Source organism: Pogoniulus pusillus, chromosome 3 (assembly GCF_015220805.1).
Source record: "Pogoniulus pusillus isolate bPogPus1 chromosome 3, bPogPus1.pri, whole genome shotgun sequence".
Lineage (NCBI taxonomy): Eukaryota > Metazoa > Chordata > Aves > Piciformes > Lybiidae > Pogoniulus > Pogoniulus pusillus.
The window spans coordinates 8,460,213-8,487,378 of NC_087266.1; the positions used below are offsets into that span (position 1 = coordinate 8,460,213).

Below are 27,166 nucleotides of genomic sequence, written 5' to 3' on the forward strand. Positions count from 1 at the left end.
TAGATTATTTGAAACCATCAGCTCTCCATCAACAACAACATAGTCTGAACAGGTGCTTCAGATTATAAAACCTACTGTGAAATACTAAACCAGAGCAAGAGCAAAAGCAAATGTCCAGATCATGTTTCACTCACTCAGGCTCTCAAGTGCTCCTTTTAAGTAGGAAGGATTTCTACACACTTTGGTACTGTGGGGAGCTGTGTTCATCATTGATTTTGGTGGGTTAGTGTCAGTGGGAAGGCAGCCAGAGTCATGCTGCCATACCACTGTGGTTAAAGTCCTGCTCCAGTTTATTGCAGCGATACAGTGATAATATGCTAACTTGGAAGAGGCATGCACAGCTAACTTACTTCAAGATTGGTACACATGTAAGGCACAGGCAGGCTAAGGCTGTGTGTGAGGTACAGATAGGGTAAGGCTTCATGAAAACATTTATGTGTCAGCCTACTGCGGCAAGCAGATCCTGCCCCCTTCCAGATGGATGTGGAGGTTTGTTTCATTGCCTTAGTTCCTGTCTCCGAGATGGGCTCAAGGACACTCTTTGCAGCATGGGTTGCTCATGTTTATCAAACTGTCCTCTGTCAGCAAGAAATGCTTCCACAGGTTAGGATCAGGCAGATGCTGCTTTCACAGTATCACAGTATCATCAGGCTTGGAAGAGACCTCACAGATCAGCAAGTCCAACCCTTTACCACAGAGCTCAAGGCTAGACCATGGCACCAAGTGCCACGTCCAATCCTGCCTTGAACAGCCCCAGGGATGGCGACTCCACCACCTCCCCGGGCAGCCCATTCCAGTGTCCAATGACTCTCTCAGTGAAGAACTTTCTCCTCACCTCCAGCCTAAATCTCCCCTGGCGTAGCCTGAGGCTGTGTCCTCTTGTTCTGGTGCTGGCCACCTGAGAGAAGAGAGCAACCTCCTCCTGGCCACAACCACCCCTCAGGTAGTTGTAGACAGCAATAAGGTCACCCCTGAGCCTCCTCTTCTCCAGGCTAAACAATCCCAGCTCCCTCAGCCTCTCCTCCACTGTGCTCTAAACAGTCAAAGACAAGCAGAGCACAGTGGTCTGGTCTTCTGAGTTCCACTGTGGGATGAGTGTGTATGAGAATGAGGTAACTTTTTCTGCTTCTGAGATGGTCTCACAGTTGAAGATGAAAAAGAATATATTTGTCACAGTCTTTCATTTTAAATAATCTGGTTTGATCACTGTGTCCAGTTCTGGGCTCCTCAATTCAAGAGAGATGTTGAGGTGCCAGAAAGTGTCCAGAGAAGGGCGACAAAGACGGTGAGGGGCCTGGAACACAAACCCTATGAGGAGAGGCTGAGGGAGCTGGGGGTGTGCAGCCTGCAGAAGAGGAGGCTCAGGGGGGACCTCATTGCTGTCTACAACTACCTGAAGGGAGGCTGTAGCCAGGTGGGGTTGGTATCTTCTCCCATGCAACCAGCAACAGAACAAGGGGACAGACACAGTCTCAGTTGTGCCAGGGGAGGTCTAGGCTGGATGTTAGGAGGAAGTTGTTGGCAGACAGAGTGATTGGCATTGGAATGGGCTGCCCAGGGAGGTGGTTGAGTCATCAGCCCTGGAAGTGTTGAAGAAAAGCCTGGCTGAGGCACTAGTGCCATGGTCTAGTTGACTGGCCAGGGCTGGGTGCTAGGTTGGACTGGATGATCTTGGAGGTCTCCTCCAATCTGGTTGATTCTATGATTCTATAATTAGAAATTTCAAGAAGGGGCATATGGAGTAAGCATGTATCTACTGTTTTAAATCAGAATATGACTCTGGGTGGCTAAACAAAGGTGCCTACTATAATTTTGGCACTTCAGGTATCTGTCAAGCCTGTGTGGAAATTTCAGCTAGTTAAGGACACCTCTTTTTCAGCAGCAAAATCTCAGTCTTCCCTGCCAGCAGTAACAGATACACACATATGCATACAAACAATGCTTTCACAATTAAAGCAGCATGTCTTTAATTAAAAGCAGGTCACAAACAGCAAGCTGACTATGTCTTGTTTGGTTTTGGAATGGTTGTTTATTCCAAAGTCATGAAGCTTCCTGTAAAGTAAATACCTTGAGTACAGTGACATAATTACATGATGAATAAATGCATGGTGCTTTGTCACATACAGTAAAAAGACACAAACTCAAGTCAGGGTGTCCTGCTAATAGAACAGAATGTAAAAGTAACATCTGAACAGCAACCAAACTCAGCAGCCAAACACTCCTCTTGTCAGGATGGCCATTAAGATAAAGTGGCTAATTCAGCCTGGTTTGTTTGGGAGGAAGTTTCCATACTGCAAACAGGATTTTGCATTTCAACTGAACAGATTGGAAATGTAAGAGTATTTGCCAGGCTAATCCATAAAACTCCTTTCAGGTGTGACTGACCTCATTTCACAGGTAAGCAAAAAGGATGTGGGATTTTAGGAAGAAGCTTAAGACAGTTGAGTATCAAAACCTCAGTGCACTGGAATTCTTGTCACTCTGAAAATCCTAAGCAGAGTAACTGGTTTGTAGAGAAACTGTAAGACCATGAGATAAACCCCAGGATTTCTCCTCATCTGTCCCTTTTTTAGCCAAAGGTTTGCATCTGCCCTCACAACACTGTAATTAAGAAACTGAAATGATGGAGACAAGATTTCTGCACGTGACTCAAAGAAAGGGGGAAGAAACTCTCCCAGGGATCTTGGGAAAAAAGAAAGAGAACAAAACCAATGAACTCAAGGTTTTTTCTATTATCACTTTTCTAACTCTGCCTTCTTACAGTTAACTGATAAAAGCTTTGCTTCATTTGTTAGGAACTCATGGAGTTGAAAAGCTTATGGCTTACTCTTTGAAGGTTACTCTTTGAAGGGGCATGAAGTTACTATAGCGACCTAGAGCTCCTCTGCTGCATTGAGGGACAGCAAGCTGAAGCTACCAAATGATCTGTTTCTTATCACAAGAGTATGACTTGTTATGGGTATGAACTCACTAAGTACCATTCTTTTTCTTAAAGAGGAAACTGGAGGGGGAGAAACAAAAATGAAAGTTCAGGACCAAGTTTTCCTTTCTGTTTCACTTGGAAACTAAGCAGATATTTCTGTTCAAAGAATAGTCCCATGTCCTGGTGTATAAAAACATAAGAACAGATTGAAATGACAATAATGTAAACAGGCATCTCTGGAAAGAACACTGAGTACTGAAAATTGTGGCCACATAGAGGTGTAGCTTCCAAAACGGTTGTCTTGCACCTTGCATAGAGATTAAAAAGTAAATGCTGCCTTCCTTTTTAATGCATTGTTTTTATTTCAGTTCTAGTGGGAAAAAATATATAGTTACAGAACTGGAAATTCAGAACACATTTACTGGCCTCTTTCTCTGGAGACAGGATATGAATGAAGGAAGAATATAGTCAGTAGTGAAAAAGTGAAGCCCTGCTACTACAGGGCATAAATAGTTTTTCTCTATAACATTAAGCATGGTAAGTGGAAAGAATGACTCCCAAGGGTTATATTAAAAAGACAAAAAAATTAGAAAGTTGAGCTTAATTGATTGTTTTTCCCAAATTTTCCCAACCAATTTATTTTTTTCCTCCCAAATTTTCCTCCCAACTCCCAGGGAGGTGGTGGAATCACTGTCCTTGGAGGTGGTCAGAAAGAGACTGGGTGAGACACTTAGTGCCATGGTCTAGTTGATTGGACAGAGCTGGGTGCTAGGTTGGACAGGGTCATCTTGGAAGTCTTTTCCAATCTGGTTGGTTCTATCGTTCTATGATCTGAGGGCCACATTTTACTTCCTGAGACTGGATTTTGATTAATTATCTTCTATCTATGTAGCACTCAAGTTCAAAGAAGTCCTTTGACTAGTGGGATCACAGGTTAAGGCCTCTTCACCCACAATGGCTTGTATCAGTGTGTTCAGTTCTTGGACATCTGCCATGTCAAAGTCTCCTATGGTTTATGAGCCTCAAATAACTATCCAAAGCAAGATAAAAAATTCTCTGCATCCTCACCATTTCAGAAACCACTTTAATGGAGGTTGTGGCTAAAAAAGACTATAAATCCAACATGCTCCCTGCCTTCTGTACACACAGCTCTCTCACAGGAGGGGTGGTGTGTGTCCCAGAGTCCACTGAGTCCCCAGCTGGGTGCTAGGTTGGACTGGATGATCTAAACCCAAGTTTAGATGAGCCACAGACACTGCCTTGAACATTCAGATTACATGACCCTAGAGATACGCTTTGCTTTAAAAGGAAGATATTCACTCATCAAAGCTCTGATTGCAGTAGCATTGCTTAGTTTGAACAGTACTTTTCACTAATGGAGCCTGGAAAGCAAAAAAACTCATAAAATGCTTTGCCATTCAAGATTCTTTTTTTTTTTTCCATCTAATTTCCACTCTTCTAAGCATCTTGGAGGAACTTTTATTTTTTCAAACCAGACCTGCTTTGTACATGCTAATATTTCCCAAGTACCATGATGTTTGGGTTCCCTTGTTTTGAAATGAAAGTACATTTACATAAAAGATGTAAAAATCATAAAATGGGGGGGGGGGGGGGGGGGGGGAGAAGCCCCCCAAAAACAAGCAAACAAACCACAACATATGCACATTATGAAACTAACATAGCTGGAGCAGACAAAATACTTTGAGAAAACAAATCACAAATATGACTTTTCTCCTCAACCACTACTGACTATAAGAATCATTTGTTACCTAAATGTGCTTCACCAAATTTGCTCTTTCAAGTGATTAGTAGGAAGGCAGGAAGAGGAAAAACTCAGTGGAATTAAGGGTTTCACAACCTGGCACGTATAGGCTAAGGCTACTTCTTGCAGGAAAAGATAATTAGAAAGCCCAGAGGTTGATCAGTGTGTGAATCCTTGAAGAGGGTCTTGATCACATCTGAATCTCAGTGAAAGCTCTGCCCTTCAGCAGTCAGAGCAGCATCAATGCCCCCTTCTCAAAGATGCCAAGAAGAACGTATGTATTGGGAGTTGTCTGCTTAATGACACAATCCTTCTTATTTCCCTTTATAAACAGTGAGCTCTCAAGCTCCCTGAAGCAAAGAAACCAGGCAAGGAAATATTTAATCAGTGAAAGGAGGAATTTATATGCAGTTGATGAACTAGGGGCTGTATGAAAATAGAGAATGTAACTGAAAAAAGCCACCCTTTCCGTCGCTGCCCACCGCTCTGAAATGCCTATCTGCAAAAGCAGAAACAGTACTTAACTTCAGTGATGGCCACAAATGATCTGACTTTCACAAACCCCTGAATCTCATTCTGAAGATGACATCAACTTAGGCGTTTTCCCCATTTTCTACACAGCTCTCCTTGTGGCACTGCCACTTCTCTCGGTCCAAAATGCATCTCCAAGACTAGGATGCTGCAACTCATCACTTTCAATCAAATGGACTGCAAGATGACCACTGGTTTGTGTACTTTAGGAGGGTTATAAAGGCTGGTGCATGCTATGATTAAAATTGAGGTGCTCTGCATTTCCCAAAGTGCTGTTTTACTCACTTAAGGTAAGCTGAAGGTGAGAGAAGCCTCACATGTGCTACAGAGGGAGAGAAAACACAAAAGGAGGACTATGTGACATAGGGGTGAGGCTATTTCCACTGATCCAAAGGTTTGAGCACATCCTCAGGTAATAGCTGAAGGTATAGAAAGAGGAAGAGTGATCTAATAGCTCAGCTTCCACTAATCTTCCGTGGGGAGGCGTTGACTGGAATTAATGAAAGCACCAATGCATTTAGTTCCAACAGATAGCTCCCTAACAGGTGGAGACTCTGCCAAATTGCATTTCAGCTGTACTTATGCTCTGCACAGGGACATTATGTTTTTCTCCAAAAAAAAAGTGTCCATCAAACAGTTACAAGTGCTTAAGCTGTCAAAAAGAATAATGCCAGAGGTGAATTTTCTCATTCTTATCAAATATTTCTTAACATTTGTTTATATTGTTCTGACACAATAAAGGAAAAACACAGCACTTGTATCTCCTCTGCAGAGATTTTGTCATTTATTCCTCATGAACTCTAGTGCAAGTATGATCAGGGTATATTGTTTTGTAGTGGGAGCTGGCATTCACCATCCTCATTTGTTCTAGACAGCACCAGTACCTGCTTTCAAGCATCTAACACCTAATGAGGTACAATAGTATACCCTGCTCCCCAGTTCCTGAGCAACACTTCCACAAAGTACAGAAATACAAAAGGGCAGGTGCATACCCTCAGCTAACCACATAATCATAGAATCAACCAGGTTGGAAGAGACCTCCAAGAGAATCCAGTCCAACCTAGCACCCAGCCCTATGCAGTCAACTAGACCATGCCACTAAGTGCCTCATCCAGGCTTTGCTTGAACACCTCCAGGGACAGTGACTCCACCACATCCCTGGGCAGCCCATTCCAATGCCAATCACTCTCTCACCACACAACTGAGACTGCACTCTATAGTCAGATCACCTCATAGTCTCCACAATTCACCCTCAGATATGACAGGTCTGATCTCCAAGCTGGGATGTGCACACAGGTGGCTCACCTGGCTGCATTTAAACCTACTTCATCTCACATTGCAAATTCAATCCAACAGCCCTCTGCAATCCCTGATGCCAAAGTGTACCCTTAGGATAGACTCTGACTCAGCACCAATCAAAGATGTGACATGGCCTGCTTTTGACTACAAATCATGTATCACTGCTGTTTTTCTCCTTACAAAAGTTGTTTTCCCCCTTGCCCTAAACCTCGCCTCTTCCCAGCAGCTTGCAGAGTTGCTGTGCAGCATTTCTAACCGTGCTGCACCGAGTGCAGCTTAGGACACAGTCCACTCTATATGCTCTCTGGTATTTTGCATTTCTCTCAGATTATTACAGGGAGACAAAAAGGCTCAGAGGCATTATTCATTCAATTCAGAAGCAACCCGTTATCGCTGTGTTACATTTCTAACATGCAAACACCACCTCACGGCACCAGGAGACAATCTGTTCTCCCTGAAAAAGAAATGACATGCTCTTTTGAAATCAAAAGAAATGCCCTGCTGTTGATAAATATATTCTGGGTTACAGCACAACGAGGAAGTTTTTGCTTTTCCTCCCCCATCTCTCATCCAAATTTCTTCCCCAGGGTTGTGCAGTATGAGATGAGCAATGTGACCTTGCAATGACAGAATTTTAATGTGTGACTGGTGCACCAAAAGCAATGCAGCAGCAGCTCTCTCCTCAGTGTTGCTATGTACACTAGACATTTATGTAACACTGCTTCTAATCCTCAAGGCTGTCCTTACCTAGGGTCAGCAGCAACAAACATGGAATTTATTTAGTCAATTGTCAAAGCTACTTACAGCTAGCACAGAGAACACACTGCTGTCTTTTGGTGAGCAGGTGATGCTATTCCCAACCCCAAAGCTGCAAAACAAAAGTCGATGTTCTTTTGAAACAGGTTAACTGGAAAGAGTCACTGCTAAGTTTATTTCTACACTACTCACTAAAACAGACTAGTCTTCTTACATACTTTAGCATCAAATGTCTTTGCATATGTTACGTCTGAAACCCCAGGGAGATTTTGTATCCACATCCAGACAGTTGGACTTACTTGTAATATCTAGAGTTGAGGAACCAGGGGAAAAAAAATCGCTTTCCTTTTTGCTCCCAAGTTCAAAATATTTCATCCTGTACACTGCTGGTATTTATATGCTCTCCCCTGCCCTTCTTGGCTTGCTGTTCAGTTTACAGCATTTGCCTGTTGCTTCAGGAGCTACTCCAGGTTTCCCCCTCCTGGTGCAACAGTAAAGATCGATAGGAAGGATGCAGATTTTGCATTCTACCAGGAAGAAGCAGGGAGCATGTAAATATTTTTTGCAAGGCCCTAACATCCTCAGAAACCAAAAAAATTTCATTAAAAGGCAATCTACAATTAGGATGGGAGGCTTTCTGCAGTTTTCTCTCCCTGTCCCTGTAACAATGGCAGAGAGCTACTGTTGTACCACAGCACCAGAAGCTGTCTCTTACTAATATGAGCATTCACTCCAAATTAATGCATCCAGTTCTGGAGTCCCTATTACAAGAAGGATGTGGACACACTGGAGCACGTCCAGAGAAGGGCCATGAGAATGAAAAGAGGGCTGGAGCACCCCTCCTATGAGGACAGGATGAAGGAGTTGGGGCTGTTCAGTCTGGAGAAGTGGAGGCTCTGAGGTGACCTTATTGTGGCCTTCCAGTATCTGAAATGGGGCTAGAAAAAGGCTGGGGAGGGACTTTCTAGGCTCTCAGGTAATGACAGGACTAGGGGGAATGGAGCAAAGCTGGAGATGGGTAGGTTCAGGCTGGAGATGAGGAGGAAGTTGTTCAGCAGGAGAGTGGTGAGAACCTGGAACAGGTTGTCCAGGGAGGTGGTTGAGGCCCCATCTCTGCAGGTGTTTAAGGCCAGGCTGGATAAGGCTGTGGGCAGCCTGCTCTAAGGTAGGGTGTCCCTGCCCATGTCATGGGGGCTGGAACTAGATGATCCTCGTGGTCCCTTCCAACCCTGACTGATTCTATGATTCTAATTTGGAGATACTTGTAACCTCAGAGGAGATGCACAGCGTTCCACAGTAGCAAAACAGATCCCACAGTTCTTCTAACATAGGTGTTACACCTAGCAAGATACTAAACCTGCACAAATACATATCCAGCCCTTAAAGGAACAGCATTTTTTGCTCAAAACCTTTGTGCCAGAGCGTTTGTTATATATGTCAGTCCAGCAGACAACTTGGGGTTCAACCTCAAAAGGTGCTAATTAATACACTGCTCCTAGAAAGGAAATTCCAGAGTTTCTGTGCTTTACTATGCTTACTACAGGTAAGTGTCAGCCTCTTTATGGGAATGAGGACTTTCATTTCAGCTCCATGCATTTCACCAGCGCATCGCTAGAGTGGCCTTAATGAAATACTCCAGCAGCAGAGACAATGAAACCCCCAAATCACTGTTCACAGCTGAGTCATCAGCTGTGCTATCTATATATCCCTGAAAAAAAAGTACATTCATTGCAGAAAAGCTCACTTCAGCAAGGGCACCAGTGGCATTTTGATTAAACCTTGCTGTTAAATCCTCTTTGTTAAAACAATAAAAAACTGGGTTTATTTGAGAGGGGTGGGAAATGTGCAGACAAATCAAATGCATAACCCACAGAAGAACAGATCCATCTTGTCTTAAATCACATTGGCATGTTTATGAAATGATTGCCAGGCTGAAGTGAAAATTAATCTCCCTGGAAGCCTTTTTATTTTTCATACAAGTAAACATTGCATTTTAATAGCTATGTCTCTTCTCTGACTTACAGGACTTGCTACAGGCAATAACTGGTTAGCCTCCTGCTTGCTTCTCTAAGCAATGTCCTGCAGTTTGAAAACACAACCTGGTGTGTTAGTGTTCAACAGAGGCTTTTCTTCTAAGCTGCTGTTCTAAAAGCAGATGTCTTACCCAATCATTACTCTTCTGCTCTCTTAGACTGTTATAGCTGAATTACTGTTCTCAAAACAGCTGGTCTGATTCTTGTATTATTTACCTGTTCTCAGCTAGCTCCAAATCACTTTTTCACCTATGCACTAGAAGCATTAGAATCAAAGAGACAGCTCTGCACTTGCTTGCACTGGCTTCAAAGTGTGCTCACAGTTTGCTGCATGCTTAGATCAGACTGTGCATGGATGCAAGTGCACCTGCAAGGCACATCTGATAACAAGATTAGGTGAAGATCTGCCACCAAAGAAAACAACAGGGATTTACTGGTGAGGAGGAAGCCTGCAGTTGGGATGCAGCAGAAGCTGAATGCACTGGGCAGAATGCTTTCATACACTCTTCACACCAGGCTTGTGTGGGCAGGAGTCTTGAAACAGAGGGGAGGTTTATCTCTCCTGCTTTTACAGCACCTGTTCTCTAGCCTGTTGTGGCAAAACAATCAGCATTTTGCAGAAGAAAAATGGATTTGGCTTAAACTTTCTATCCTAAGCAGTCAGATGTTCAGATAAGCACTTGTGTTATGTACAAATCCCCAGCCCAGGTTCAAAGTTGTGTGCTGTGATGTCTCATATTCCTTTCAGACCTGTCTCCAAGAAGAGCAGATAAAGACTGAGGAAGAACTCACATGCTCTTAGTAATATATGCTGAAGTGCAGAGGTGTTGCTGCAATCTCAGGGTTGGACTAATTGTCATGGAGGGATAGGCTGTTGTGTTTGATTTCTGAGGTGAAGATTGTTCCTCATCAGGCCTTGCCTGCATCTTGGCTCATCTCTGTAGATGTTTACCATGGCAGTGAACACTCACACATACAATTCAGTGCTGGTTCATCCAGCTGTTAGCTGTGTAAAGCCCCAGATCTCACACTGCCATATGAGGACCAGATTCCCATTGCAGGGAAAGGGCTTGGTTTCCATCATGGCATGGAAACGCTGCTGGTTTAAAGAAAAGGCTTGAGACATTTAGGATAAATAGAACACAAACATCTCAGTGAGCAAACACTGAGGTGTCTAGAGTTTTGTGACAGACTGAGTGAGACATAGCAGAACACATGGTGGGATCCTTCCCCCTGCAGGCCCACTTGGTTTAAAGCATAAAGCAATGTTCAGTTATGTAAATACGGTTGATTTGTAAAGGTGGAATTAAGTGCTGTCAGCCTTCACTTACTTGTCTGGCACCAAGTTGTATTTTCACATATGTGTGGCTTACAAATAAAAGAGCTATGGAGTTTAAAAGAGGGCTTGGCTAGGTTTTTGCAAACTGGAGGCACACTGAAAAGCAGCAAAGTCAATGCAGCATGTAGACAGAATGTGTTTATACTAACATTTGCCATTCCTGAAGCCAAGTCATGGTTACTGTTCAAGGACAACCAAAAATCATCCGAGGCTTCTAGCCTTTTCCCAAACTCACCCTCACCTGGTGTAGCAATTACTCATACCAGCAATAGAAAGGTTTATATAAAATAAAGCACAACTACAGTTGCATAGCAATTAGACAGATCTTTTCAGTGCAGGTGTGCTGAAGTCATCTCAAAACATTAATTAAGCCTTACAACACTCCAGGAAGTTACACAGTCCCAGTCCTGGTTTATGAGTGGATCAGCTGAGGTTGGTACAGGGCAAACAAAGACAATGGCTCTTGGAGACCCTGCCTCTGCTTACCTCTCGCTCTGACAGCACTGCCTAATGTAATGACGAGCACTTAACTTGCCTACAGGGAGTCAGCTTCTGCTACAGTGCAGAAAACGAGCACAGAACTTGTATTACTATTTTAATTGTAAAGCACTACCTATATAGGAGTTGAGCCAGAAAAACACAATCTGTTTTAGCACAGACCTAACTATGAAAGTAGCTGCTCATTACATGGCAATAGAACTGGTGTCTGTCAGAGAGGTGAAGTGAAACCACGAACAGTGTTGTGAGTCTAAACTGTACTTAAAAACATTAGATAGTGGATACCAAAACAAGAGGGAATATATCACTGGTTGTGGTAGATGCAGTCATAATTTCAATCATGCTTTAAGCTAACTGCCAGCAAACAGAAAAAGCATGCAGTACCAGCAGCCTCTTCAGTTTTACAGTGATGGATGAATTAAAGAATGAAAATCAGTAGCTGTAATGTAGGCTTCCACCTCACACTGTATTTCTATTTTGGCTTCTCTCATCTAGGCTACTTTGAGAATTCTCATCAATAAGAACATGTCCATCTCTGACTCTTTCCTTCCTGCCTTGAATTTCAAATGGGCAGAGCCAGGGGTAAAAACTTCAGTGCAAAATCCAGATACTGAAAGAATATGTCCCCACGCTGCTCCATCAAGGGCACCTCCTGAGCAGAAGTTGCCAAGGCAAAGACCAAACTCAGTTTCACTCACACATTCAACATGCCCATACACAACCTACGAGACAAATGCTGCTTTCTGAACACTGATATTGACTGACCCCTGTACAAAGCTGAAAATTAGTGTCTGTCCTACTAAAATCAAAAAAGGCTTCACTGGGAAGATGTGAACCAGATCTAATGCACTGTGCTAACTACTGGCAAACCACAGGCACAAGAGAAGCTGAGCCACCTTATGCCTTTGTGTGCTGTAAACATTACAAAGCATTGCTCCCAAGCTGCTGCTGGAGATTAAGGAGCAGGCTTCAGCAGAGGTAAAGTGATGCTGCTCTATTAAGATGCACTAGAACAATGCCTACTTACACCAGCTAAGTGTCTGACTCCTGCTTATACTCCCTCTTTTTGGCAAAATAAGGAGAAGGGAGGTAAAGAAGAAATAAAGGAAGTTGGATCAGCTATTGGATGGAGGAAAAAAAAAAGTTGATTTTCAGAACCAAAAAGTTAGGAAGTGCCTGTTTCAATGTGGAGCTCTTCCATGGCAACTCCGAGCAGAGTGGAAAACAGCTGTGGGGTGGAGGAGAGCTTAAATTTGGATGTTTCAGATCCTCCCCTTTGGAACAAACTGAAACCATCCTGAGGCTCTCATGAGGTTTCTATTTGCATTCATGACACAAAAAGGCACAGTAAAGAGAGCTTCACTCTTAGTACACTGTAGATCCAGCTTGATCCTGCTCTATGACACCAGCACAAACAAGTGTGACTCCAGGGAAGGTACCCACAGTCAACTAAACATACTCTGGGACCTCTAAAATTGGATTTCAACCTGCTGCATTGTAAAATAATCACAAAGAGCATCTAAATGCTCGAAGCATTTGACATTCAGGGCATGTGAGTGCAGACTGAGTGCAACTTCCATGTTGAGTACACAGTATAATAAAACACCATATCTTGTCTGCTCCTGTTAATCACTCTTGCTCCATCTTTCTGCATGCATAAATCACACTTACATTGCAAACTCACTGAATGCTGAATCAGTTCAAGGCAGAAAGTTCTCCATGTACAGATGTTTCCTTACCAAAATGTTGGGATTTACATCATGATGGAGTCTGCCTACAGGCATTAAACAGTTGAGTTGTACTCACTTCTCCATAGGTTAACTTACATTTCTCCATATTTCACCCTTTCTTCCATTCAGGAATGGTCACATCCATTACAGAAGTCAACTAGTGAGAGTAACACTGTATATTATAAATATAGAATTCCAATTATTCAATGTATCAAATCTTTAACATGGAACTTTCTCCACCTCAAAACCATGAGATCTGTATACCAACAAAAGCAAGAGTCTTTTTAGTACACACTATTTTTTCATTTGGATTAACCTGGGTTTTGGTTTACTCATCTAGCTCCAGAAAACTGAAGTGAAAGAAGTTCAAACGTTCCACAGAATCCTTTCCATCAGCTCTTAAAGCAATTGTGTCTCTCCTCAGCTTCTGTACTTTTGAATTAACAGAAACAACTCCAAAGACTCACCGCTGCCACAAAGACTGTGCAAGTGCATTTGGGTTTGAGCATAAGCACTTGTTTGTTGGTATACTGCTGCAGCCATCATCATCTTCCAATATCTTAAATAAACATAAATAAGAACATCTGTGCTATTCTTTGGTACATTTCTGTCTGTTTAAACCACAGTTGAACTTTTAAGTTGTACAAAGAAAAAAAATTGCACTTTTTGTCTCCTACAGTCTTGCCAGTCCAACAGACTTTCAGCTGAATGATTCTTTATTATACTCAAACCTTGTCCCATAAGAATTGCTGCTGTTGCTCAGTTTATGAAGTGTCTTAGATATTTTGTTTGGTCCACAGCAGAAGACTCCAATGGTTTTCCTGTTAAAAAAAAAGGAAGTGAAAAGAAAAAGAAACTGATGACACTGCAAATAAACAGTAGCTTCTAACAACAAGCAGAACTGAATTCTGGTCTCACTCTATTATACATAAGCCAACTATGCATAGATGCCAAGGAGAGAACAGCTCACTAGATCATGCAGTTCATATGAAGCCATTAGATCTCTCCCAAATATCCCCACAAAAAGACCTATGACTTACTCAACTAAAGATAAATCTGAAAAAAAGTGCCTTATCTTAGTCTCATGACACCAAGAGGAGAAAAATTACTGCTTCCCACTCTGATTTTTTCCCATGATAAATCACTTTTTTCATTAAAGCTGTGTCTCACTGCAATAATTGCATTGGTGTAAGTCGTGATTTACACTAGCAGGAGACCTAGTCACTAATGGTGATGCATTGCACTAATGAAAACAGAGCACTACTAACCCATGATTATTTCTGGCAACAGCAGAATAATTTTGCTGCTGCAGTTTCACATTAGTATGCACTCTTTCCTTTAATAGCTGTATTAGAAAGCCTTACTAAAAGGCAAACATAGGATCCACAGCTATCAGCCTGAGTTCATTAGTTAACATGACTAGAAACGACAATAGCTCTTTGCTCTCTGATCACCTGAAGAACAGGCTGCAATTCAAGCTCACAGCCATATAGCACCTAAGGGCTGTGACTGGCAGCCAGCATCAGAACAGGACCCATCTACAATAGCAGGACTGAACCATTCACATTCTCTACCTCCCTTTTTTTTAAAGATGAGAAGGGAAAGGAAAGAGCAGGGAAATAGGATGCAGTGCTGTCTCTTCTACGCCATGAAAAAGACAAATTCTTCATCTTCCTGCTGGAATTGAGGAAGATCTCAAAGACTCACTGGGATGGAGAGAACGCATGCAAGACAGAACACAGCTCTAGGTACTGTGATCTACAGTACTCACCAAGAAGCTGGAGACTTGAATTCTGGTCCTTGCCTCCAGGACCATTTCAGTATTTCATTACTTATTTATTTAAGCACATGCAGGATAATCAAAGCCACAGTTTAAAGCTGCCTGCATATGTGGTTGGTGAGAGAAGGCAGCTAACACATAAAAGAAGAAATCTTTGATACAGACTGTCAAGTGTAGGTGTTAGATATTAGGCAGCAGCTTGAATAGCACAGCAGTCCACTCTATCTCAGTGCATAGCAACGATGCCATGATACAACTGAGGACTAAAAGATCAAAAAGCATCACAAAGTCAAGCAGGTAACTGCCATGGTGTCCTTGTGCAGGTACCTTACAATGCTGACTAACTGCCTTCAATTACATTATCTCTCACATCAATCCACGGCAAACATTCTTAACTTGCACTTTTCTCATCCTTGCCTACATCTTTTAAACTTTTCTATCCTAGCAGTACTCCTTTTAAGGACAAGGGATGTTGTGCAGTGGAGAAAAAAGGTACATGAGTTGTGTTCTGGAAGGCTAATAGGGCTATTAGATGTCCTGGCTTGTCCCATTCTTCTGCTGACTGGGAAGCAAGGGCGAGAGGAAAACAAAGGCTTGGGCCACTATGTCCCCTCCCAAAGTGATAAATAGGTACCCACAGGTGTTTAGGTACTTGTTGGTGTCTTGCTAAGGTGGCTAAAGGGTCTCCTGAAACCTAGTTGTGCTGCAGCCCCATGCTGTGAGCCAGAGACTCACAAACTTATTTCCCAGGATGCCCACCATGAGCATCTATTCTGGATATCCCTCCACATACCACTTACCTCCCACAATTCACATCCCACATCTTCCCCCCACCTACATTCCCCACTTCCCTGCCTGCAGATATCTTCCTCCCTGCCATGCTCAGCTCCTTCCTGGTTGCTGTGATACAAACAGGCAGATGGCAGAAAGCAGCTACTATACAGAGCAGCACACGACTGTCCTGAGCTGATGGGCTTTAATTGTGTATCACTTGTTTGGTTCAATGGCACATATTGTTCCTCAGATGAAAACAGGCAGTTAGGTAGTGCTGTGTCTGAAAATCTTTATAAATACCATTAACATGTTTACAGTTAGGGAAATTATGCTATGGGGCATTCTTTCTAGCAATTATAAACATTAATAGAGGATTTTACTCATTCAGAGCACTGAGCAAATAACTCCTCAGTGTTCCTATGAGATGAGTAGGGCAGCATATATTATTACACCCATTCTGTGAACTGTTGGAGGTGGGGGAGAGGTGAAATACTTTGTTACCTAGAGAGAACAGACTCAGAGCTTCAAATGCACCCATTTTAAACCCTACATTCATTCCTGGAGAGAGGTTTCCCCTTTACACTGCATTATAAATGTATCTTGGTGCTCCATGCCCTTCTCTCCTCCATTTATTCATGTCTTTTTCTAGGTCATTGTCTCTCTGAAGAAAAGCGTGAGCCTACTTGACCTACGCCAGGCTGAGAGCATGGCAGCCAAGGCATGCGTAAGCCTTTTCATTCAGGACACAACAGAACAGGAACCAGGCTGCTGCTCCATGGTCAAAAAGAAAGCATGAGAAACAAGACCAGTAATTTATTATGTAAACAGACCCAAAGCACATGCCGGTGTCATATGAAATACAACAGTAGATGGCACAAGTCTGCTCCTCTTAGTCCAGAAGAAAGAACTGGGAACCTGGTGCTGGGATTGTCCCACGTCATGCTCTGAAGGTTTGGCAAAGCTGAGACACTTACAAACGTACTTTGCTTATTTAGGACCCAAACAGCAACAACAGCAACAATTCACAAACCACAAACCAACCAGATGGCTAAACCGATGAGAGGTTTGCCAGCTGCCTGTTTATTTATGCACAGCTTTTACTAAAATCACAGGATGAAAAGTGGAAAATATCTTGGCTGCCCATAAACAAGCCCAAGGAGATTGGAAATACATGTGAAAGCCTGAACACTGGCAGCAGATGTTGGAAACAAAGGGGTTGTCCTGATTGTGGTCTTGTTGTTGTTTTGATCTCCTTACTGCAGCAGGGTCATTGAGGTAAAAGTTGCCATGAAATAATAACTGAAATAAAGTTAGCAGGAGATAGAAAAATTGGACCAGGGAGAAAAACTGAAGTTCCTGTCTCATCCAGGGTAAAAGGGAGAATATTCACCTACAACTGATAAGTTTCTCTGAGATAGCTGACAGGTTGGACAACTGTCTATCATGTTACATGTGACTACATCTTACAGATACAGATCTTATCTATACCCTGATCAACCAGGTTGGAAGAGACCTCCAAGATCATCCAGTCCAACCTAGTACTCAGCCTTGTCCAATCGACCAGACCATGGCACTAAGTGCCTCAGCCAGGCTTTTCTTGAACACTTCCAGGGACAGTGACTCCACCACCTCCCTGGGCAGCCCATTCCAATGCCAATCACTCTCTCTGGCAACAACTTCCTAACAACATCCAGCCTAGACCTCCCCCGGCACAACTTGAGACTGAGTCCTCTTGTTCTGTTGCTGTTTGCCTGGCAGAAGAGATCAAGCCCCACCCGGCTACAGCCTCCCTTCAGGTAGTTGTAGACAGCAATGAGGTCACCCCTGAGCCTCCTCTTCTGCAGGCTGCACACCCCCAGCTCCCTCAGCCTCTCCTCACCATCCAGCCTGCCAAAGTCCCTCTGCAGGGCTCTCCTACCCTCCAACAGATCCACACCTGCTCCTAGCTTGGTGTCGCCTGCAAACTTACTGATGCTGGACTCAATCCCTTGGTCCAGATCATCAATAAAGATATTGAACAGGACTGGGCCCAGCACTGATCCTTGGGGGACACCACTAGTGACAGCTGCCGACTGGACGTGGCACCATTCACCAGTACTCTCTATGCCCAGCACTCCAGCCAGTTCTTGACCCATGTCAGAGTGAAACTGTCCAAAGGTGACAAAGGGTAAGAAAAGTTAAGAACGGGTAAGAAAGCCTACATCTTATCCAGCTGCAGGATAATCAACAGTTAGAACATTACCTAGGTGGTAAAAGACATCTTGCTTGGAAATGGTGGCACAATTTAAGAGGCCTGATGTGAAAATGCAGAGGAAATGGTACTTGAAGTCTAATTAGGAGTAATGTGACAGAAGAGAAGAAAAAGCAAGTATGACTACCATTAGTAGCTTCATCTATATTATGTGCACTTACAGCCTTGCAAGGAAGTGGCAGAAGTCTTATCACCTTCATCTTTTAAAACTGCATCCATGCAGTTAAACAAAAAAGACATCAGAACAGAGTATAAAAGGTCAGCACTCCTCTATGTAGATGAGACTGGGCCAGAGAGGCAGCTTGCTTCTCTGACTTCTTTATTTCCCTTTCTTTCCTATGATTCTTTACTACAAAACACTTCTCTAAGTGATATTTAGCTCCACGCTTTAAGAATCCTACTAGGGATGCCTCTCTGTAGCAGACTTCAAGGTAGTCTAGCAAGAGACTGTGCCCACAACATCCTCCAGGATCTGAATCTAAGATACATATTGTTAGCACCTTACACTGCCCACAGTGATCCACACTGGCCTTTAGTATTTTTCAAGAGCCAGGGATCAGTGTCCTGTAGATATATCCAACATCAGAAGAGAAGAGTTAAACCCTGGGCAACTTTGGAAGTGTAATAGAGGCTAAAAATTGAGGGAAAGTTCTGCAGGTGAATCACTCATGACCACTCAATCTGGTGCATCCGAATTACTATGAACAGCTAAGGGTGGTTTGTTCCCACCCCACTGACTTTGCCAGTGGTGGATTAGGGCAGATTCACATAATCCTTTCTATCAGATCAGCTTTTGAAGCAGAAAACTGCCAGTAGGGGTTAAATAGTCAAGCAACAAAGCTGAATTTGGACAAAGACATTCCATAAGTCTAATTGTCTGTCTTCTCTGGTTTAAAACTGTCCTGTTTTCAATTATAATATATTTGCCTAGCACAGTAAAAAGGCATTGCTCAATCTTAGAAAAGTGTAAAAAAAAGTGCCAGGGATCTTCAAACACTATATATTCTGTATACAAAAAAAGATACAGGACAGCCAGGTTTGGTCCTGATGTGTTTTGTTTGTAAACCAGCACTACAAAGCATGACAATTATAGTAGAAAGCAACAATTTTAAAAGATGCAATTTTATATTGTGGTGGTAGGCCTGATATGGCAAACATGGGTTTATCCATGTTGGCTTGCCCAGACATGTTCCCCTGTTCCCCCTACTTCTGTGCTGGGGGGAGGCAACTGTGGGAGAGGATGGCAAAAGCCCTGGCTTCACCTTATTATGGTGATGCCCGGCAAAGTGCTATTCTGATTGGCTAATCTATGTCCAATGCTCCCTTAGTCTCGGGATGGACAGTGATAAAAAGGATAAGCAGGTAGCAGGGGAGGCTGTTGCCATCTCATTTTGCATCCTGAATTTGCCTGGAGATCTTACCAGGAACAGGCTCTAAATGGCTGCACACCATCAGCCTGCATAGCCAGTGTGACACTGTGCTGAAACTGTGCACTGCAAGACATCCTGCCTGCACCTGAAAGTCTCCTGCTGTGGGGTGCATGTGCAGAAGAGATGTGGGAAAGGATGTGAAGAGAATAACAACAGGCAGATCAGAATAATAACAAACCTTGATTCCCACCAGCTGCAGTACCTTTATCTCAGAAGGGATAGATAATGGACACCTCGTTAATGAGGAGAACAGGGCATGGGTTATGCAGATGTGGTGGGCTGTGTCCTTGACTAATTATGCTAATGTGTAGGTGTGTGCTCTGCTGGCTGAGTGCATATATACCTGGGCTGTACATAATAAAGTGTCTCGGGCATAATTCACAGTATCACAGTATCACAGTATAACCAAGGTTGGAAGAGACCTCACAGTTCATCAAGTCCAACCCTTTACCACAGAGCTCAAGGCTAGACCATGGCACCAAGTGCCACCTCCAATCCTGCCTTGAACAGCCCCAGGGACGGCGACTCCACCACCTCCCCGGGCAGCCCATTCCAGTGCCCAATGACTCTCTCAGTGAAGAACTTTCTCCTCACCTCCAGCCTAAATCTCCCCTGGCGCAGCCTGAGGCTGTGTCCTCTTGTTCTGGTGCTGGCCACCTGAGAGAAGAGAGCAACCTCCTCCTGGCCACAACCACCCCTCAGGTAGTTGTAGACAGCAATAAGGTCACCCCTGAGCCTCCTCTTCTCCAGGCTAACCAATCCCAGCTCCCTCAGCCTCTCCTCATAGGGCTGTGCTCAAGGCCTCTCCCCAGCCTCGTCGCCCTTCTCTGGACACGCTCAAGCATCTCAATGCCCCTCCTAAACTGGGGGGCCCAGAACTGAACACAGTACTCAAGGTGTGGTCTAACCAGTGCAGAGTACAGGGGCAGAATGACCTCCCTGCTCCTGCTGACCACACCATTCCTGATACAGGCCAGATAATCCCTCACATATATATAAAACCAGGACAGGTTGTAAGCGAGATATTGTCACAGACAAGAACGTCTCTGTGCAGTGAGATGGGAATGTATTACTTTTATTTTCTGGGTCACTGAACATTCTAGCTGCATGAAAAGATGAACTGCTCTGAGTGTAGAAAAAATAGTAATTTTTCAGTTTGTACAGGCTTTCTCTCACAACAAAACATTAGATCATTTCAGCACCAGCACCTTCAACATTACAATCTACAGTGAATGCCCAAAACTATTTTCTAGAATGCTAGAATCATTTTGCTGCAAAAGAACTCTAAGATCATTGAGTCCAAGCATTGTCTAACTCTACCAAGTCTGACACTAAACCATGTGCCTCAGCACCACATCTCTGCATCTTTTAAACACCTCCAGGAATCTCTGAGCCTTTGTGTGTGTGTCTCTGGTAAGAAAAGGTAAGGACTGTAGAGACTTCTCCACTGATATTTAATTCCTGAGAATAACTTGAGGATATAGCCCTAAGAGAACAAGAACTCAAGGTAACAGTAGGAAAGGGGGAGCCACCATGCCCCTCATTCTCCAGGAACAAGTCACTCAACATACTGGAATGAACAACTGAACGTCCTATTTATGAGCACCTAGAGAATATAGTGAAAGTAAAAATAAGCAATGTACTTTTGGGAAGCACATACCATGTCACCTTGGACTCATTCTCCTACTTTGTAGGATATCTGGCAGGGCAAATAGAATCACAGAATGTTCTAGGTTGGAAGGGATCTTGAAGACCATCCAGTTCCAACTCCCCGCCATAGGTAGGGATACCTCCCACTACAACAGGTCGCTCAAGGCCTCATCCAACCTGGACCCAAACACCTCCAAGGAGGGAGCATGCACAACATACAAACATCCAAGCATAGCTAGAAACTGATAATAATCCCCAGCCTTCCAGCTATGGCATGCCTCAAGCAGACCAGTACTTACCGCCTGTTACACTTTGCTATTTCATCAAAAAGGACTTTCCAATGGGGTCGTCCAATCAAAAGCCTCGAGTTTAAAGCCTGGTATTTTTCACCAATTATTTTCTGCAAGAAACAAAAAATTTCCATTCTGCCTGATTTGCAAAATTGTCTCATATCACCCAGGGCTCCCATTTCTGACATTGGCTGACTTACCACATCGCTGAGGTGTAAAACCTGCGCACAAGTATCAGGCAGTTGTGATTAAAACTGCAGCCATTTCATGCACCGATACACTGCTCGCTGCCTTTTCAATGGCCCTCCTTGGTGTTCACTATACACTGTTCCTCATGCAGATGCTCATTAATCTCCCCATTACTTTTAAACCAATTTATTTAAGCTGTAAAACAATAACCATACTCCTACTATTCATTCCCTCACTGGCTTTTAAGGCTAAGCTGGAAGAAACACTGCTGATGCAAAAATCATATTTCTTTCTGAAGTCTCTTTTTTTAACTTTGTACAACTATTAAGATGACTGGGTCTGAGAAAAAGTAATAAGGGAAAAGTCTTACATTTCTCCTTGAGACTAGTTTGCCAGCTGTTTTGAGCTGCTCTGACAGCAGAAATGAGCCTTAACTGCTCCACAAATGGAACTTTTGTATTCCAAATACATTAACACACCAGCACTTTGGTAATGTGAAACGGGCTTCCACTGCAGGGCATTACCTTTCCTTGGGTATCTTTTCTCATGAGACACAAAGGCAGAGAGGTTACATCTTCTTTTGCCTCCCAAGTATTCCACTACTGAATAACCTAAATCTTTGCTCATAATAATTCAAACACAGTGTTGGCTAATTCATCCTCTGTTGTCCTTTCGTGTTCAAGAGGCCTTTGCTGAAGGATGGGTGTTGTTCCCTGTTGTCAGCCAGGCATGCTACTTCAGAGCAAAGGGAGCATGAAGCTAAACTGCCACAATTTTGGTAGCAGTCAACACTTTGGACTAACATCAGTGAACACATAAGCTGTATAGCAACAGGGACTTGAGATTCTCAAGCTTCCCCTTGAGCGATCATGACCAACATTATGGTTTATGCCAATTCTGCTCAACAATCACAAAAGAAAAGTGATTTGAAGAAAAGACTTAAAGCAAACTTTAAATACATTTAGTAGGTGCTGGATGTGTGATATTGGAAAAACTTGCACTGGATTCTCTATTATTCCTATCTTACTGTGTCACTGCAATGCAGTGCTACATCAGGTTTTTATGTAGCAACTAGATATCAGGTTCATCAATGAGGTATTTTCAAGCATCTCATTTCTATCCACATATGTCATGCAGGCATTACATTTATGGAGCACTTTTCATAACTATTGTAGCTATCACATAATTTAGACTATTGGACAGTGTTCCTACCAAAGCTGGGAAATGTTAGCTCCACCTGATACCAGGCAGATCAAAATCCTTTGGGCATGATTTCTCACTGCATCTCATGTTTTGTAGTAATTGTTAGGCTTGGTTCTGAGCCTGCTGCAGTCAATGGAGAGCTTCCAAACACAGCAGGATAAAGAATCAAGCCTGGGCTCATGTGCTAAATAATGTAAAATGAAGATCGCAAGTGTAAATAGCTACAGGAGATGCCAAGAGCTGAGGAATTAGCTCAGCTTTGGGGTTGGTAATACATAACAATTGACAGTTCAGTACAATTTCCAGTCTCATACGTCAAGAAATCTGTATTTTTGATCTGTATTTGAGGCAAAGAAATCCAAAGCTTTTAAAATCTAGTTTCTCTCAAAATATGCATTTGAAAAGAAGATTTGAACTCGCAAGCTCCTAGCATGATTCCTTATTGATTCCTAGCTCAGAAATGTTGCAGATTTCCCACCAAACATGGACAACCATCTGATCCATGGCCTAGCCTGGAAGGACCTCTTTCCTAGAAAAGGAAGATATAGATTTCTGCCCATTAAGTTAAGGCTACTGGACTAGATTCATAGAATCATAGAATCAACCAGGTTGGAAGAGACTTCCAAGATCATCCAGTCCAATCTAGCACCCAGCCCTAGCCAGTCAACTAGACCATGGCACTAAGTGCCTCATCCATTTTTCTCTTGAATACCTCCAGGGACAGTGACTCCACCACCTCCCTGGGAAGCCAATTGTCTTAATGCTGTGGGTATGGACTTGACCTCTTGCCCTAGTAATGAATTAATCACTTAAGTTTATGGTCTCATTTCCTGTTTTTATTATCTACAGAAATTCTCTTTTGCCTTTGAATGACAGTTTGCATTGTCTACTACCTGAAGGTCTAGTTTGGCTTACAAACAGTGTTTAGCTACATACCTGTATTCCATCTGTTTGACTGAGGTACAGCTGGATATTTATATAGTCTGGTCGATTCTCCTGCCAAAGCTGGGAAGATGATAAAAACAGCTAGTCAAGTAAAATCTCTTCTCTTAATATAAGCATAGACTCACTTGTGCCTACTATACAAAGTGACATGGATTTCAGCACCAGAGAAGAAACACTTTTAAAGAAGAAGCACTTGCATAGCACTCCTCTGAACTTCTGAATATGGTGTGTACACAAGACTGTTTTAGGAAGCTATTTTGCTCTTAAAATGCACTGAAATCATAAAACCCTCTCCATTCTTGATCTATCTGCTAGCCAGATAGCTAAAGGCCACTCAGAATTCTCAACATGCACATTCTTCTGCCTTCTCATAACTTTCTACAGAGAACTGTCCAGACTACTGGCACATGGCAACACTGTGCAATGCAATAATGGTGACAGATATTTGAACCATTGTGTGCAGCTCCAAGAATAAATGGAGTCTGGGTCAGGTGGCCCAAGAAGAAGTACTGCTGGAGCTCAGCTGTTTTGAACAAGGCTGCCTTTCCCTATTGCACGCCAGTTGTGTGGTGTGGACATGTCTTGCATTTGCTTAGTTATCAGTACCCTTCCAAGCAACATTCATTACCTTGTTATGTAACATACAGAGCAGATCTGCAAACCAGCGGAAAGACTCAATGTCCCTGCACACCCATATGAAGTAGAGTCTTCTGAGTTTGTAGCATTTCCAGTCATCACTTGAAAATAAGATGTTTAGGTTATTAATAAAAAAATCATCACTTACAAAGAAAACATATTAAGATGGTTTTTTATAATAATTAGTGGGGATGTGAATTGCCATTAGAAGCTACTAAGTTGTTCTCCATCCTATGACAGATCAGGCACTGAAATGGTCAATACTGACATTTAGATGATCCTGAGAATATGAAATCTTTAGCACAGAGCTAACTGCCTTCACAGATACTGCTTCTGCATTAGGAAGTTGTCAGCTGTACAGATGATTTGGGCAGCAAATATGGACTCATAGATCATCATAAAACTTTTATTTCAAAGCAAAGCAGACATTCTAAGTCAATTCCTTATTAGGTTTATAAAGCGACCCATAAGACAAAAATATTGACAAATGCAATAATGTCAGGACTTAATTCTGTCTTTCTGTGTGAAAGGCTCTGGTTGATTATAATTAATACTGCAGTGAGATCATAAAAAACAAATCAAATCAGAGCTCCATTGTGTTAGAGAACTGTGAGATATATTACAGCCCTCAGAAAAAGTGCTGGTGGGTAAAGTGCAGTCATGGGCGGATTCTAGCATTGCATTTAGAAAAACAGGACTATTGGTGCTAAATTACTAATTCAAATAAAACACAAATATAGCACAAAGGGAGGACTGGAATGAACTGGGAAATAAAAAAGAAGTGAAAAAAATCCCAGTGATGAATAATTTAAAATAAGGCATGAATATCTGGGAAGTATCATCTTGGCTGGCAACGCTGTTTGCTCTTATTCTGACCACTGAAATGGTCAGTGAACAGACTGTTTCCTCCTTTTCCTACTACAATAATTTTCAGATAGAGAAGGCCACAGCCTGTCAACTTCAAACACCAGTCCCAGGAGCCAAACCCAGATGAAAAGGGGTGACCTCATTGCTGTCTACAACTACCTGAGGGGAGGTTGTAGCCAGGTGGGGGTTGGTCTCTTCTGCCAGACAACCACCAATACAACAAGGGGACACAGTCTCAAGTTGTGCTGGGGGAAGTACAGACTGGATGTAAGGAGGAAGTTCTTCACAAAGAGAGTGATTGGCATTGGAATGGGCTGCCCAGGGAGGTGGTGGAGTCACCGTCCCTGAAGGTCTTCAAGCAAAGACTGGATGAGGCATTTAGTGCCATGGTCTGGTTGATTGTCTAAGGCTGTGGTTGATTGTCTAAGGCTGTGTGCCAGGTTGGACTGGATGACCTTGGAGGTCTCTTCCAACCTGGTTGATTCTATGATTCTATTCTATGATCTCACCATACCCACAGTGCATTACTTCAAACACAAGTGTTGGCAGTATATTCAGCAAGGGTATAATGATGGCTCCAACCACTGTCCTCTAAACCTCCCATACTGCTAAACTTCACTGCAAACTTGAGGAGCAAGGATAGAGACATTCTCAGCAGCATGTGGAGGCTGAGAACTCACCTTTCATGTAAAATCCCCATGGAGAATGCTTTAAGGGTAGGGAATACAACATCTCTGAACTCCTGATTTTTCATTTGTGCTGGTTCCAATTGGAGCACAGTTTACTTGCTTCCTACCAGCAGGAACAGTGATGCATTTTGGATTTTGTGTGAGAATAATGTTGATCACACATACTGGTTTAGTTGATGCTAAGTAGTACTTATCCTAAGTGAAGGATATTTTAGTCAAGGATTTTTTTAGTTGCCCATGCACTACGAGTGCAAAGGTACACAAGCTGCAAGAGAGCACGGCCAGGGCAGTTGACCTGATCTAGGCAAAGGGATTGTGCCAGTTTCAGCCTTGCTGGGATATTTTAGTGAGAGGAATTAGATTACAGGCTGTGAAAATGAAACAATGGTGATGTCTACTTCACTCATAGGCTTGCTGAGATGTATAAAAACAAGAACACAAATATACATAACAGAGTTGCTCTCTGGCTCTGGCTGCATTCACTTCTCTCTCTAACCTCCTGCCTGTGTAACTAATTTCTCTGCTTCCTAACCCTCCTGGCCAATTCTCCAAACTCACCTTGAGCCTAAAGCAAAGTCTGGGATAAGGTAGAGGGGTGGAAAGGAAGTGGAAGGGCGGTTGGGAGCCCCTCCTGGGGCCTCTGGTTTCTAGAAGGAGTGTTGTGTTTCTGTATTACTTTTTAACTCACATGTTTCTGTATATGTTGTAAATGTCTGCTTTTATATTGTGCTAAGCTGTAAATAGAAAGTTTCATTCTTTAAATTCCAGCTGCTGAGTCTAGTTTGGGTAATTTTTCTTAAGTGTGGGGGGGGGCAGGTAACACCCAAACCATCACATTTATATTCTATACCATGTTGCTCAGTATGTAAGTGAGGAAAGCTGGCCAGGAGGAGCTGGATTACTGCTTAAGAATTGACCAAGTACCAGCCACAGGGTGGGGAGCAGTTGCATTGTATATCACTTGTTCTTTTCTTGGGTTTCATCTCTCTCTCATTTTGTTATGCTACTTTTAATTACAATCAGTATTGTTGTTATTATTATATTTTATTTCAATTATTAAACTGTGAGGGAAGTGAGAAAGCAGCTGTGTGGTGCTTAATTGGTATTCAGGGTTAAAAGAAAACAAAACTGTTGAGCCACAGAACATCTTTTTCTGACTGCCTATATTAAGACAAGCCTTTAGGAGGGGTCACGCTCTGACAAGGTAACTATGAGCCGTAGCAAGGAAAATTAATGCCTTTTACCATACAAAAGGATAAAAGAAGACAAAAAAATGCAAGCATTTTGTGTTGAAATGCTCTAATTTAATCACAAACCAGCATTCTTGGTGAGAAAGAGGCTCGACTGCAAGACTTCATGAAGTAAATCAAGCATAAATGTAAAATAGGAGCTCAGACACATATTCTCAGGTGTACCTCTAGCAGGATATGTTATGAAATAAGAGTGCAACCCTCCATTTCATCGAAATCCACTTCTATATAACACTTCTGCTTTCTTATGTTACCAGGGCCCATAATAAGTCATTATTTACAGAGCCTTCTGCATGAAAGTCGCTAACTTTCCTTAATCTAAGTCACATTTTCTTAACAAC

General features: G+C 42.8%; 1 protein-coding gene across 3 annotated transcripts in view; it reads right to left on the reverse strand.

Annotated features, from left to right (window-relative positions):
• Window positions 1-12,586: 12,586 nt before the first annotated feature.
• Window positions 12,587-27,166, reverse strand: part of NOX4 (NADPH oxidase 4) — a 121,900-nt gene continuing 107,320 nt past the window's right edge. For all 3 annotated transcript variants that reach the window (XM_064169752.1, XM_064169742.1, XM_064169734.1), the window contains 4 exons: window positions 24,012-24,120; window positions 23,375-23,443; window positions 21,056-21,156; window positions 12,587-13,692 (listed from right to left, as the gene is read on the reverse strand). In XM_064169752.1, the coding sequence (XP_064025822.1) occupies window positions 13,572-13,692; window positions 21,056-21,156; window positions 23,375-23,443; window positions 24,012-24,120 (400 nt within the window). In that variant the 3' untranslated portion in view covers window positions 12,587-13,571. The remainder of the gene's footprint in view (window positions 13,693-21,055; window positions 21,157-23,374; window positions 23,444-24,011; window positions 24,121-27,166) is intronic.